The 13,466-nt window shown below is 39.2% G+C and overlaps 1 protein-coding gene across 12 annotated transcripts in view; it reads right to left on the bottom strand.

The window, feature by feature from the left end:
- diaph2 (diaphanous-related formin 2) overlaps nt 1-13,466 on the bottom strand; it is a 471,667-nt gene that overhangs the window by 271,765 nt on the left and 186,436 nt on the right. For all 12 annotated transcript variants that reach the window (XM_079630046.1, XM_079630050.1, XM_079630044.1 and 9 more), the window contains 4 exons: nt 11,321-11,437; nt 7,694-7,812; nt 6,493-6,557; nt 4,089-4,193 (listed from right to left, as the gene is read on the bottom strand). In XM_079630046.1, coding sequence (XP_079486172.1) covers nt 4,089-4,193; nt 6,493-6,557; nt 7,694-7,812; nt 11,321-11,437 — 406 coding nt within the window. The remainder of the gene's footprint in view (nt 1-4,088; nt 4,194-6,492; nt 6,558-7,693; nt 7,813-11,320; nt 11,438-13,466) is intronic.

The following is a 13,466-nucleotide window of genomic DNA, read 5'->3' as shown; positions in this document are numbered from 1 at the left end:
AGGAGCAACAGACAGCAATGCAGTAAATTGGTTGTTGTGCAATCAATGCAGCTTTGCGTCTTTTAGAGTTGCTTCTGGAATCCTGTTCTTTCAAGTCCTTCCCATTACTTCACTGGCAATACATTTTGTGCAAATACTTAGAATCAGCAATGCTTTGCACCCACTTTGAACTCGCTATGAGGATGACAAAAAGAAAAAGGGAAAAATAACATCTTAACAGCCTCTTTTCATTCAGAGGAAGCATACTCCACTGCCTATGAAAAACACTTATATGGTGCAATTCCTCCATATTGCACGTAGGATGGAATCAAATATTAAAGACATGTAATGGAAAAGAAGATGGATACTTCTATGGTGAAGACTGTTGAAAAAAAAAAACTTTGATCATATTTGAAATGCTATCCTTGCTTGTAGTGTTTAGTAAGCTTTGTTTTTTTTTACAACCCTCTAAAATGCGAGTAAATCACTCACATATTCGAACAAATTACAAGAGAGGCGACAAAAAATTGCTTTAATTATCCAATGGCTAGTAAATTGTACGATTACAGTAGCCTACAATTGAGTTAGGGGCGAAACCTAAGAGGTTTGTTGAGAGAACGAGAGAGCACATGCAGGGCTCGTTGACAGAACTTTAGGACCAGTGCTGTGTTGTCATAAAAGTTTATCATTTGTATGCGTTTTTGAGCCTTGCCAATTTAAACATTCAAGAGCAAGAAGAAGCAAAAAATAACTTGTGCGCAAACTGCTTGATTGAACATTTGAATTGTTCTTGCATTCCATGCAAAAAGTCTGGCGAGTAAAATAAAATAAAAATACTAGCCAATGGCAACTCAAGCTTCAGTGTGTCTGTAGAGGGTTGTTTTATCTTTATTTATTTTTGAAGATGGGAAGGGCAAAACATCAGCCAACACACTGAACATTGTCAAGAAGAACACCAGCATCTTCATATTCCGTGTGATAGTTTCCTCAAAGAAAAAGAGAGAGGGATGGCACACGCTGCATCTCAAATGAATCGGCCTGTAAAGGTGAATGGCCGAGCATTGTCCCCTGATTCTGACCATGGCAACAACTAAGAGCACATGGCAACCAACTCCATGATTCAAGTGTAGTGCCGTCCTTATCGGCATCATTACCGACATACTCTTCCAGATCCAGCCTAGCAGCAGCAATAAGACACAGGCCCAGCTCTGCATGAGTCCCATGTTGATACAGACAGCTGACCGCAGATCTTTCTGAAGCCTATCAGGGTGCTGTAAAAGATTTATCCCCCAGTATCGCTTGAGTTCTGAATAATTAAGTGAGATACTGTTCGATTCCTCACCTCTGACTCTATTCCCTTTCCATTGAACGGCCAAGAGAGAGGTTTGGAGGGGGTTGAGGAAGAGGAACCCTGCATTAATGTTGCACTTTGTTGGCATTAACATGACTGAAGTCAAATCAAGTAGGGAAAATATCAATCCACCACAACATGAAAAGATAGAATATGGTTACATACTTATTTAAAACTGGGCTTGGCAGAACAACTGAACAGAATGCCTAATAATGCATTCAGTCTCATTAAATCTTAAAAAAACATGAATTAAAAGTGCAAAGCTCTTTTATTATTTTGTTCGATCTATTTCATATTCAGTCTGTCTTAAATTTTCCATATGGCGGCTTTGATGAGTCAGGTCACCCAAATGGCAAAATAATTATGTTAAGAATTATAACATTCATGCTTGTAAGCTCAAACTCTTAAAATGTACATTATAATGTAACCTACTGAGGCTTATTATAGAAATAGAGAGGTAAAATATTGATAAAATGAAGAGGTGACCTTTGAATCATTCATTCAGATGAGAGGTTGCATTGGTTGTTTGTAGTTTTGTGTTTTTGCTATTGAAAATAAAAAACATTAAAATAAAATAAAATAACTTTATATAAAAATAATAAAAATTATTAAATTAAATATTATTATACAATATGTTTAGAAACCAAGTTCTTCTTCCCATCTGTACCACACCATCAAAGAATAAGAAGTAGGCATGTGGGCTGAAGTGTGGGTGAGCGTAGTCAGTTTTCACGGTGATGTGTTGTGCGACAAGCTGACAACATTGTGAAACTGCTGAGGGAGAGGAGTTCTACACCGGCTGTCTAATAAAGGATACAATTTGTCAGCTTTGCGTATGACAACCTATGAGTTTATATCCCTTTCAGATGTGCCAAAACACCCACGGGATGAGTGCAACACTTTAATGCTAATATCCTGGTGCTTTCTTAGCAAGCGCATTACATGTTCTCCACCAGAAGCACCAGAAGTCTGTTGATGCGAGAATGTTATGGAGCCAAAGCTTTGAACGTGCCTTCAGAGCGCACGCTTGGAAAGAGTATGCGTCTCCAGGGCTCTGCTTCGCTTCTCTACCTGTTAATGTGCTGGAGATGACTGAGCTTCAAAGAGACTGAGATCGCCTTGGGGTAAGACTGGAGGACACCCAGGGAAAAACAACAGCCGAATGACACTGTGGTCCAGGAAAGCAAAGCAGAAGAGAGCAGGTGAGCAGTCATTAACAGGGTTTCAGTGTCTGAATTGGGTGCATGCAATATGGCTCGGTATGAATGAGTGTAGAAAAGGAGGGATGATGGTGACTGATGAGGAGTGGAGCGCAGAGAGGCCTGGGCTCATGAATATGTGTAGGAGTTGAGAAAGTGATGGACGAGGCAGATGGAGGGAAGGAGGGAGACAGAGTGGGTAATGTGCAGTGATTCGGCTCTCGGGTCAGACGAAGTGCAGGGGTGAGGGCTGCCCACAAATGAAGTGCCGGGCTCTGAGAAGCTTTGCTTTGCACTGGGAGGAACCTGTTCCAGCCCCGCCTCCACTAATGTGCCCATTTGGTAAATCTGTGAGAATGAATGGTGGTCCAAGCTGCCAGGGCCCTTAATGACAGCAACTCATCTCGGTTTAGAGGTGGGGAGATGCTTGTTGGGGGAAGATGGGGGCAATAGGGCTTGGAGATGTTGAGAGGTAAGTAAACAGAAAGACGAAGTGCTGGCTTTTCCGACTGCAATATATTTGGTTTCTGGAAAACTATTTACGCCGTGGATGGCGCTTCACAAATGGTGTTTTTTCCCCTCCTATTAAACTCCATAAGCTAGCAAGCAAGCTACTTCTTTTGTCCCAAGGCACCACTAAAATCTAAAATGTTTAAAATTGGGTTTAGTAGGAAATAGCAGTCATTTTGCGGGTGAAAGACTGAGGGTTTTTCTTGACAGAAACGATGATGTGAAAGGCAAAGACGTAACGCAATCCCTCACAGCGTTGATACAATATCTAGGAACAGCCTGCGATGGAGCAATTGAGAAAAATCAAATCCAACAATTTGAGGGGGAGATTGGCCCTTTATTAAATCATACAATCCCTCAAGTCTTAAAATACCCACTTAGAGCACCACTGCATTCACGATAAAAGATAAAAAGGTTTCAATTTGACCAAATTAGCAGAGTCTCTCCCTTCGCCGCCACATTAGCAGTTGCATTACCATTTGAAGCAGACAGAGAAAAACTGCTTCATATGACCTCACAACACACAAAATAAGTACTAGTGATCCTAATGTGCTTGTATAGCTCTTTTCCAGGGCATTTGATGAGCCAAGGCACTGAGCGTCAAGAAGGTTTCGTGATGGAGACAAATAATTTAATGCCTGGTAGTTTAATAGCCATTGGAGAATATTTGTGAGGTGAAGAAAGGCAGTCTGGAAACCAGAAAAGTAGGCTTGTTGCTTCATGGATCTGTAGGATAAAGGGCTCTTCTAAGAAAAGATTGAAACCACCAAGCTCTCATGAGGGAAGATAAAAGAAATCTCTGAGGATTTATAAGCCTCTGAGAATACAACAAAGAACAGATAGGTTCTGTGGTATAATCAGTGCCAATGGAAGGGTAGACTATGCATGTTAAAGGTGAACACACGGGCCACGGCATCAGTGGTAGCTTCCATTAGCGTTAACCTGTGTTCGATACCCTTGGGTTGAGATCGCAGAGCAGCTGTTCGTGAACCTGAAGTGGTGATAAGGAAGAGAAGAGTTTGTACAGTAGGTTATGGTGCAAGTGTTACCTGGGCCTGCAGGGTGTTGATCTGCGTCTCTAGCACTTTGATTTTCTCCTCCTGCTTCTGCAGCTCGGCCTGTGCCTCCTGCCGTGCACTAAACTCCTCGTCGAACTGAAAGACAACAACACACAAACAAACACATTGAAGTAACTCTGCAAATACCATAGGATACATCAACATCTTCACCATTTCTCTCCACCTTCACTATCATCTTGATCCAGGGCTAAGCTTATAATGGCTGCAACTAACTCCTGGGTCTCTTTCACACATAACGTAATCTAACGTGTGTAGAAAGAGTTTTTGCTGTACTTTTTGATCATACTAGTGTTGTCAAAAATATCGATATTTCGATAAATATCGATACTGAAATATCTGAACGGTACCAATACTAATTTCCCTAAGTATCGATACTAGACGAGCGGTCACTTTCACTTCTCTCCAAAGGCGCGTTGACAAACACCACACGTGACGCACTCGTCTCATTCGCTCTGGTTAAATAGCAAAAGTGAAGTGAATGGAAAGATGGCGAGGGCGGCGCCCCCGCGACCGGCTTTGGTTGATTGATAAAGAACACCGCGAGCGGGCATGTCGGAGAATAGCGCGGACAAGCGTAAAAACACACCGCGAGCGGGCATATCGGAGTCGGAGAATAACGTGGACACGCGCTACACACCGCGAGCGGGCATGTCGGAGAATAGCGTGGACACGCGCTTCACACTGCGAGCGGGCTGCGGGCACCCAAAAGATTGTTTGACAATCAATAATCCCTCGCATCACTCATTTTTTAAAATTATTTTATAGGTGAAAACAGACTTAAGGAACAGGCTCCAGGGGTACCATTTAGCAACATAGGCTACGCTCAGCATCAGGGGTGTTTGTTGTTTGGACAGACCTTTCCCCACTGCTAAAAAAATCCTAAAGGAAACACTGTAACTCTTCTCATTTTAACTTTTCTGAAACATTATCCAAGATGGCCTAGTATTGTTGTTGATATGAGTCTGTGTTGTCTCGTTTTTTCACCGTAATTCTTAAAGTTAACATAATCTGACTGAGGAATCTTAGACAAGTAAATATTTTAACTGTGATCAAATGTAAATTAACTTGTGCCTATTTAACTTTATTCAGAAAATTATTATTTAATTCTGCAATTTGCCTTCATTAGCGATTATCATCAATTTGATTACACAGATATTAATTAAACTAAACAGCTAGACAATGGCATCTCTGAATTCAATAATGAAATGCCTTTAACTGAAAATTTAATGTTTAATCTTATTATTATACATTACTGACACTCTATCCTCCAATTTGATACTGTTAAGTGTTTTTTTGTTACAGTAGGCTATATTTTAATCTTTGATAACAGTAGGTTATACAAATACAACGGGTCATGTTAGCCCTGGTCCAATTAAAAAATATTAACCGATAGAACTCAGGACATTTTTGTTCATGTAAAATATACCTCATTGTCATGTTCTAGACTTGTTATATTTAGCTTTAAATTTAAAAAAAATACCCCCTTAATATTGTGGCAGTTTTTTTCTCTGTGGTATCGAAAATGGTATCGAATATCGATATTTTTCAAGGTATCGTATCGAAGTTAGAAATTCTAGTATCGTGACAACACTAGATCATACAATACGTGTAGCCTCAGTGAGCATAAGAGACTACTTTCAAAACAATCTGATTGACCCAAACTTTTGAACGGACAACAGAGTGTATATAAATATTAAATACGGTACATCATACTATTAAATATATACTATGCTATTAATTTATTATTTTTCCAAAAATATACAAAATATATTGCAAAAATACACACAGAAAATGTGCAAACACAAAAACGAATAATGATTCCTGAAAGCACTAGTACAAACACAAACACAAGCATACATAGTGAAAGAGACTCAATGCTTTCAGCCGTCCAGTAGTATTTGTGTTACTTTGCCATTAAACTGCAAGCCTCAGATGTCTGGCTGACATTTGGCAGAGTTGGGCAGGAAGCTGAGCAAGAACATGGATACACTCTCTGTTCCCTCAAGCATCATGGGATACAGCTCTTGGCTTCACTGACAACACCAGCAAGTGTTAGCTCAGCATCCTTATGAACCTCCAGAGACAACTTTTCAAGTATTAGAAAAAAAAAATGACAAAATTGTACGTTGGGGCCTTTAACACTATTTGAAATGGTGCCTGTAAATAGTGTTCCCAGTATGGCACAAACAAGCTTGCAGATTGGAGCATCAGCATTGATTCTGCTTGCACTGATACAGATCATGTTGCTCTGTTGCCAGCTATTGATCAGGTGAGAGCAATCGATGCACTGCCTCATCGCTCATGGGAGAAAAGTTTGGTGACAGCAGCCTGGTTGCATACCAATAGCGGCACCCAGGGTGATTAATAAACTCACCTTTTTGGAGAATTCCGCTGCTCTCTGCTCACTCTCTTCTACCTTGGCTTTATCCACGCATTGATCTGTCATACACAAACAGCCAAGTACATGAAAACACACAATACACAAGTATATGAAAATTCCATGGTGCATTGTTAACACGATGGATAAGATTTCATATCAGACACCGAATGAAGACAACTAAAAGAACAAAAAAGCAAACGGAATAAAATGAACCTGTCTGTGTCTTATTCCCCCCTCCCCTCTGGAGATTTGTATTCTGTTCTGGGGGTTTGAGATGTAAATTTGAAAAACAGTGCCCCGCAAAATCTGTTTTCAACTCATTAAAGTAAGGGAAGAAGTGAGAAAATCTTAAAAAAAAAAAAAATTGTTTCTGCAGATTGGTTTTGAAACTTTTAATGAGTGTTTGTTGGCAAGTTACTTAAGTGTTAGTGACAAAACACAAAAGGGGGGCAAAAAATCAAAAAAAGAGGGCAAAAAATTTACATCACCCTTATTTTATTCATTCCTTTTGTGTCCAAGAACTGGGTGACATAACCATTGGCAATAAATGCGTATTTCCCCACCAACATTTAATCATAAAAACAAATGAAAAAGTCCAGGACTGCAAATATAATAGGTCGTGTTGCGTTTATAAGACATGACATGCCAGCCAGGTTTTGCAGATAATGTTTTATTTATGCATAATGAGTGTAGCTTATCTTATGTGTCAGGTGAGTGCAGGTGTTTCAGACAGGGCTCTCATGGGGACCGGGGAATAATAATTAGATCTACTCCAGGAAATTGCAAACTTTTATCAACTGCAATTGTGTCTCCCTCAACGCAGCATGATTTCACAGTTATGTTAAGACAGACTGTAGTGTGAATCTGTGCAGGACTGTTGTAATAATACTGTAGACATCCCATTAAGCCCACAAAAAGTATTTCTAGTAGATTTGATTGAAGTGATTTAACTCAATACCGCTCTCTCGCTTTTACCTAAAGCTGGTTACTGAAACCTGAAACTCTTTTTATTCATTCTGAAATGTTCTGGCCACTTTATCACATGACCATACAGTTCAAGACAGAATGTAATAGTCTGGAAACTGAGTTGTACTAATGAATAATAACTTAAGCGGAAGTGCATAAAGGTTTAGTGTGGTGCTCATAACATAAAGACGTTTTCTCGAAGACACAGGAGACCAAATCTCAGACTTGCCGATGAGGTGACTGAAGTCCACATCCAGTCTCTCCCTGTAGGCAAAATCAGGGTCCATCCCACTGCGGTGGAGGACAATCTGGGACACACACTCCTCGATCACCTTGTAATACTGAGGCCTGTAATAAAAAGAAGGAGTACTGCGAGAGTGAGGGGGCAGAATATGACAAGAGACAAAGCCGTTAACTTCATATAAAATACCGCCTCGTGCATTCCGGTGAGGACAGTTCTTCATAAATCATCCGTTAAGACATATCTTTTAATGGTATTTCACGGCATTGAATTAAGGTTTCCTTTGGTACATAATGAAATCACTAACGGCAAAGCATGCAGCCGTTGGGTGAGCAGTTGGGTGACTTTGTCCATTCAAGGTGAAGACAAACTGACATCCGGGCCTCCGTGCTTCCCTCTCTAATTTGCAATCATCTTTGGCAATTAAGGGCGGTAATAAAACCTGCAGACGCAAATCTAATCAGTGTAATCTGTGTAATTAGTCACACAATGGCAGGGAAAACACGGCCTTGTGTTTGGAGGGGTGACAATGACGGGACGGGGAGTAAATGGGTCTGGGACTAGATACTGCCATGGCGCTTAGCGAGTGACCTTTTCCAAGTTATATTACCAATTTTAATTGCGAGTGACATTTAACAAATACAATGTCGACTTAAGCCGAGCTCCGTAGTGGCAAACAATTATGTTCCAAGCATGACCTTGAATGTCTCTTGTAGGTATTCAATTTTCCTCCCAGAAATGTGTCTCGGCTTCTCGACACAAAACAAGCTTTCGAATTCTAATGAACAAGCATGACTTTAAAAATGTCCCTGTACTAAATAATTGCACCACAACTCTTAGCTAAAGCCACTTAATTCTAGAGCATTAGATTTTTTTAATCTCCAAACATTCTTGTTTAATAAACAATATTTGCGGGGGAATATAGCTAAGCTAATGGATGAATGACAGTTTGTTGACTCAAGTTAATGAATAATGCAAAAACAGTGTTATTTTGCTCATCTTTACAATCTATATACAATCTATATTCCATGAAATATATTAAAAAAAAATTCCTATTGGAAGATTTAATTATTTTGATCACAAGACTTCAGTGTGCTCGGAGGTGCCTGAGGTCAATAGTTCCCATTAATTGAAATAAAGCTCAAATAAAATTAAACAATATTAGATGAAAAAATAAACTTAAATTAAAAGTGTTACTTTGGTAACTAACTGAAATTAAGTATTAAAGCCTCTAAAACTGATTTAAAAAAAATTAAATAACTTAAAGCTAAATAGAAATTTAGACACAAACGCCTTACTGAAACTTAAATTAAAATAAAAAAATAAAAGCAAATTCAAAATATTAATAAACACTACAAAAGTATATACAAATTACTAAAGCAACACTTTCTCTGATTGGAATATTCCCATTTAATGTACTGCAAAATGCTAAAATACATATTTATTAAAAAGAAAAGAGCAGAATTACAGCATCAAAGAGAACTGCATCTCTTGTTCTAACATTTAAACATATGAACATGTTTTGATTAAAACCAGCTATTAAGAAATTAACTATAATTGAATGTCTCTCCAATCTCAATGACAAATAACATTTAAATAACCAAACAAATAATCATATTCGCACAATTTGCCAATTCAAGGCCTTGTTGTAAGAAACACGGCAGCGATGTGTAATAAGCGTGCAGAGGGGGCGGACGGGGTGGCTGGAACTGATAGGGCTGAGAGTGTCACCGAGCCTGGCTTAGTGGCAAGGCCCGAAGCTTATGCCTGTCACTGATGTACACCATATCATTATCTCAATAAGCCGCCCTATTTTCTCAACATCCTGGCTACCACCACTGCCGCATGCTGGATAGAACCGGGAAGGAGACGACTGACCCAGAACTGTCAGACCCCAACAGAGGAGACAGCATATGTCCCACTCAACGGAGCCACTCTTTCCTTCTCTCTCTCAGCCTGGCACCTTCACTGTCTGCCTCTCATCTCCCATCCAACCCCTGCTCCACACTGCCCATCTAATCTTTACATCAGTCAAGGCCAAAAGTAGAAGATGTGCTCCATATACCCTCCCTATGATCTACCTTCTGTTACAGAGTCTTAGGGAGTTATCGCCCAACATCTTCCACTGCTCCAAAAAGCAGTAAAAAGAAAGGCTGAAGGACATTGGTAACTTATTAAATTGTTCAGTTTATTTTATTTCATTTTAAAAAAGGTCATTAAACAAATTGAGGGAAAACTTTCCATACAAATAACCAAGGACGGAGTTGAGGGCACAGAGTTAACTGAGGATAAGGGTGTCTGGTTGAAATGGCTTTAAAGAATGGCTTTAAATCAAACGATGCAATCTATTGGCACGGACAGCTCTCCTTTATGGCTGGCTTTGATCACCAGAGTACCTCCCAACACCTATGAACAAGAGCGACGCTGCCGACTGATGCGGACTGAAGTAGAGAGATGCCACCAGCCTATTCGTCCCGCCCTCTCCTTGGAGACTCGGCCATCAAAGCATGCACTGATCTCAAGGGGTCCCTTTAATCTAAAATTATAGCCATAGAATTTCCCAACCAGCCAATCCAATCTACATAAAACGTCGCACCAGGATCAAAAGCATCCAAAGACATGAGTGATGAGATCTTTATAGAGTGACCATGTAATACAGATGCATATATGAGAACAAACACCGCTGCATATCCATCTTTAGATGCTAAGCTTGGGAAATATATAAGTTTTTAATGCAAATACAAGTGTCATTGCTCAAACTTCACTCTTTTATAGCTCAGGATTTCTTAGCTATGTTTTATGTACTGTGTATCACAATATTTGTGGGATTACTAGGGTCTATTTCTCAGAAGAAAAATCTGAGAGGCAGGAGACTTAATTTTCTCTTCATTTAATCTCATTGGTGACAAAAAGAAACAATTGGAGACATTAAAGAGATTGTTCTTGTTGTTTTTCTTTAGACTTTAATAAGTGCATACATTTTTAATCAGCATTTGTAGTGATCCTGTTTTCTGCTGTCAGAGTTACAGACACAGAGGCGGGAGGGATGGCATGGCACTGAACAAGAATCTGCCATACTACTTGCTTAATGTGTTTTCTATTTCTTGCTTTTTCCAACAAGCCAGGCAATACATTATTCATAGCTCAAAGTGAGCAGCAACATGTCCATGGTAAATTCCCTCCCTTTCATCGCTTCGCTCTTCCCTTTTTATTAAATATTTTACCTCAGCAACAGGTCTGATGCAACAGTGAACTGAAATGCTCAGTATCATTTCTTCACTTTCTGACAGACACACATACTCCTGACTGCGACTGAACATGCAAAATAACTTAAATAATTCAAGACATCGGTAATGAGCGGTATGATTAAAATATTTTAACATGATATGAGTAATTTTATATTAACATGGTAAATGTATACCCTTTTTTATTTTATTCAATTATTTATGTTTATTTATTTCCATTTATTCTCAATTATAATCTCAGACATTTCATACTCAAGTATGTTTTTCAAATCAATAGAAACTGAGAAAAGTGTTAATGAACAGGTAGGTGCAGTCTTATAATATTACATGTATGGAATGGATATTAAAAATAAGATATGATAGCACTCACCTGATATAATAATCATTCCTGATGAGCAGCAGGTGCTGGAGAATGGATAGGAAGTAAGAATCTGAGCCTGTGTCTTTCACCATGTTGGACAGGAGATGGTACACCTCACCCATATCAGTGCATGGATTGTTAAGAACACAACTGAACATTCTGTTTGTTATGTAGTAAAATTAAAGTTGATCTAAACATGACATTTATATATACGTATGCTTAAAAGACTGTTTATAAAATATACACTAGAGTGACAGGAATGATTAAAAGTGCAGTGGTATAGTTCTAAACTGAGAAAGAACAATAAAGTGTGTGGAAATATAACTGAAGGTGCATGGCCATCACTCACTGGAAATAACTTGCTTCCTTTAATTCAGATAGAGGGATGAGTCAAAGGTTGAGTCTAACCAGAACTGGAGCTATCTGTCTGCATTCTAAAGTGTCTTTAGGGATCTAATTTGCTAACATGAGTAAACACAAGGTTTGAAGAGAAGTGACAGAAGAAATACCTCTTCTGCCAGTTCATACCCTGGCCTTGGACATGAATTAACTGAACATTCTTTAAGTTTGATTATTTAAAATCATAAAACATGAATCAGTCACAACTGACATCTCAACCCTTCCAGTTATGTCCACTTGAGTAAAATGAATGACTGAATCCATTTTCAATGGTGGCAAGCTAAAGCATGTGATGATTAAATGTAGCACTCGGTAATGGTCCTAGGATGAAGTTAATAGAACAACGCTGACCTAAAAAAAATAAAAAAAAAAGTATATATATATGTGTATATATGTGTATATATATATTATATTATATTAAATAAAATAAAAAATATGGGCATACATAGTATGTACAGTTAAATGCTGACTACAAAATGATACACTGCCTAGACTGGAGCATACTTTCTTGAGCCACAATATTCGCTCCTTCCATTCCACTGGGATAGAAAACAAAGCTGTGGAGGCTCAATATTTAAAGGAAAAACTAAAAAGTAAAGCGAGTCTGTCTCCATTTAATAAAAATCTGCCTCAGGATAGAGTACTATATATTATTTAAAAGAATATCAACTAAAAACTCTATGGGCCCTATCTTGCACCCAGCGCAATTGACTTTGTACATCGACGCATGTATCATTCCTATTTTGCACCCGCGCACAGCGGACTTTTCCCTCCACAGACGCACGTCGGTAAATTAGGGAATGAACTTGCGCTCGCAGGGGCGGTTCAGCACAAAGAGGAGGCGTGTTCCGGTGCAAAACTGCCCTGGAGCTATTTTTCAGTTTTAGAAAGCAATTGCGCCACTGACCAGGATAAAAACAGTCTAAAGACAGTGGCGCGTTGCGCGTTAGTGATGTGGTATTTTAAGGGCGCGTGCTTGGCCATAATGTAGTGTGTTAACGCGCATCCACTTTGATTCTCTAATATTTATAAACAGACGCAGCAGTTTTCATTTTTGCAAATCATACATTATTACAAGGAAAAATATTAACACACGAGGGAAATCATTGTTGTGTCCATGAAGATGTGAAAAAGATCTATCTAGATAAAAAAAAAAAAAAATCTAGATTAGGCTACACATTTACCCAAATTATACGCTTGTTTAACCGAAGCTAATTTGAGTGAGTTTCTCCCATCATCCCCAGTGTCACTTCTCTGTGTTTTACGGCCCTGACAAGAACGTCGGTCTCGTCGGCTGTGAACCGCTACTGGCGTGCGCCGGCAAACCCGCCGTTATAATAGCGATCTGCCGTGGAACAAGCACGTCTGCTCTTAAAGGGAATGTGAGAGGACGCTCTGATTGGTTTATTTCACGTTACGCCCAAACCACACCTATGAATAATGAAGCTACTTCAGACCAACCCATTTTAGATTTGCGTCGGGCGCAAGAGTCATTTATCCCGCCAGGAAAATAGCAACAGTGCCAGGATACGCCCACAAAGTTACTTGCGCTTTGCGCTTTGACACTTGCGTTTCAGATCGTTAAAATAGGGCCCTATATGTTATTATATAACTCTATATTTATGGAATAATAATAAAATGGAAAGATAAGACTTCAAGCCCCTGAATTGCACTTTAAAAACTGCCCTTGCAGCAAACCAATCTGCCCCACTAATGCTGTACATTTTCTAATTAGCTCATATAATTTCAGTTATTT

Source organism: Phoxinus phoxinus, assembly GCF_949152265.1.
Source record: "Phoxinus phoxinus genome assembly, chromosome: 12".
In the NCBI taxonomy this organism is placed as follows: Eukaryota; Metazoa; Chordata; class Actinopteri; order Cypriniformes; family Leuciscidae; genus Phoxinus; species Phoxinus phoxinus.
Note: the sequence above shows the minus strand (reverse complement) of the source record. Positions and strands in the feature narration are given on the sequence as shown.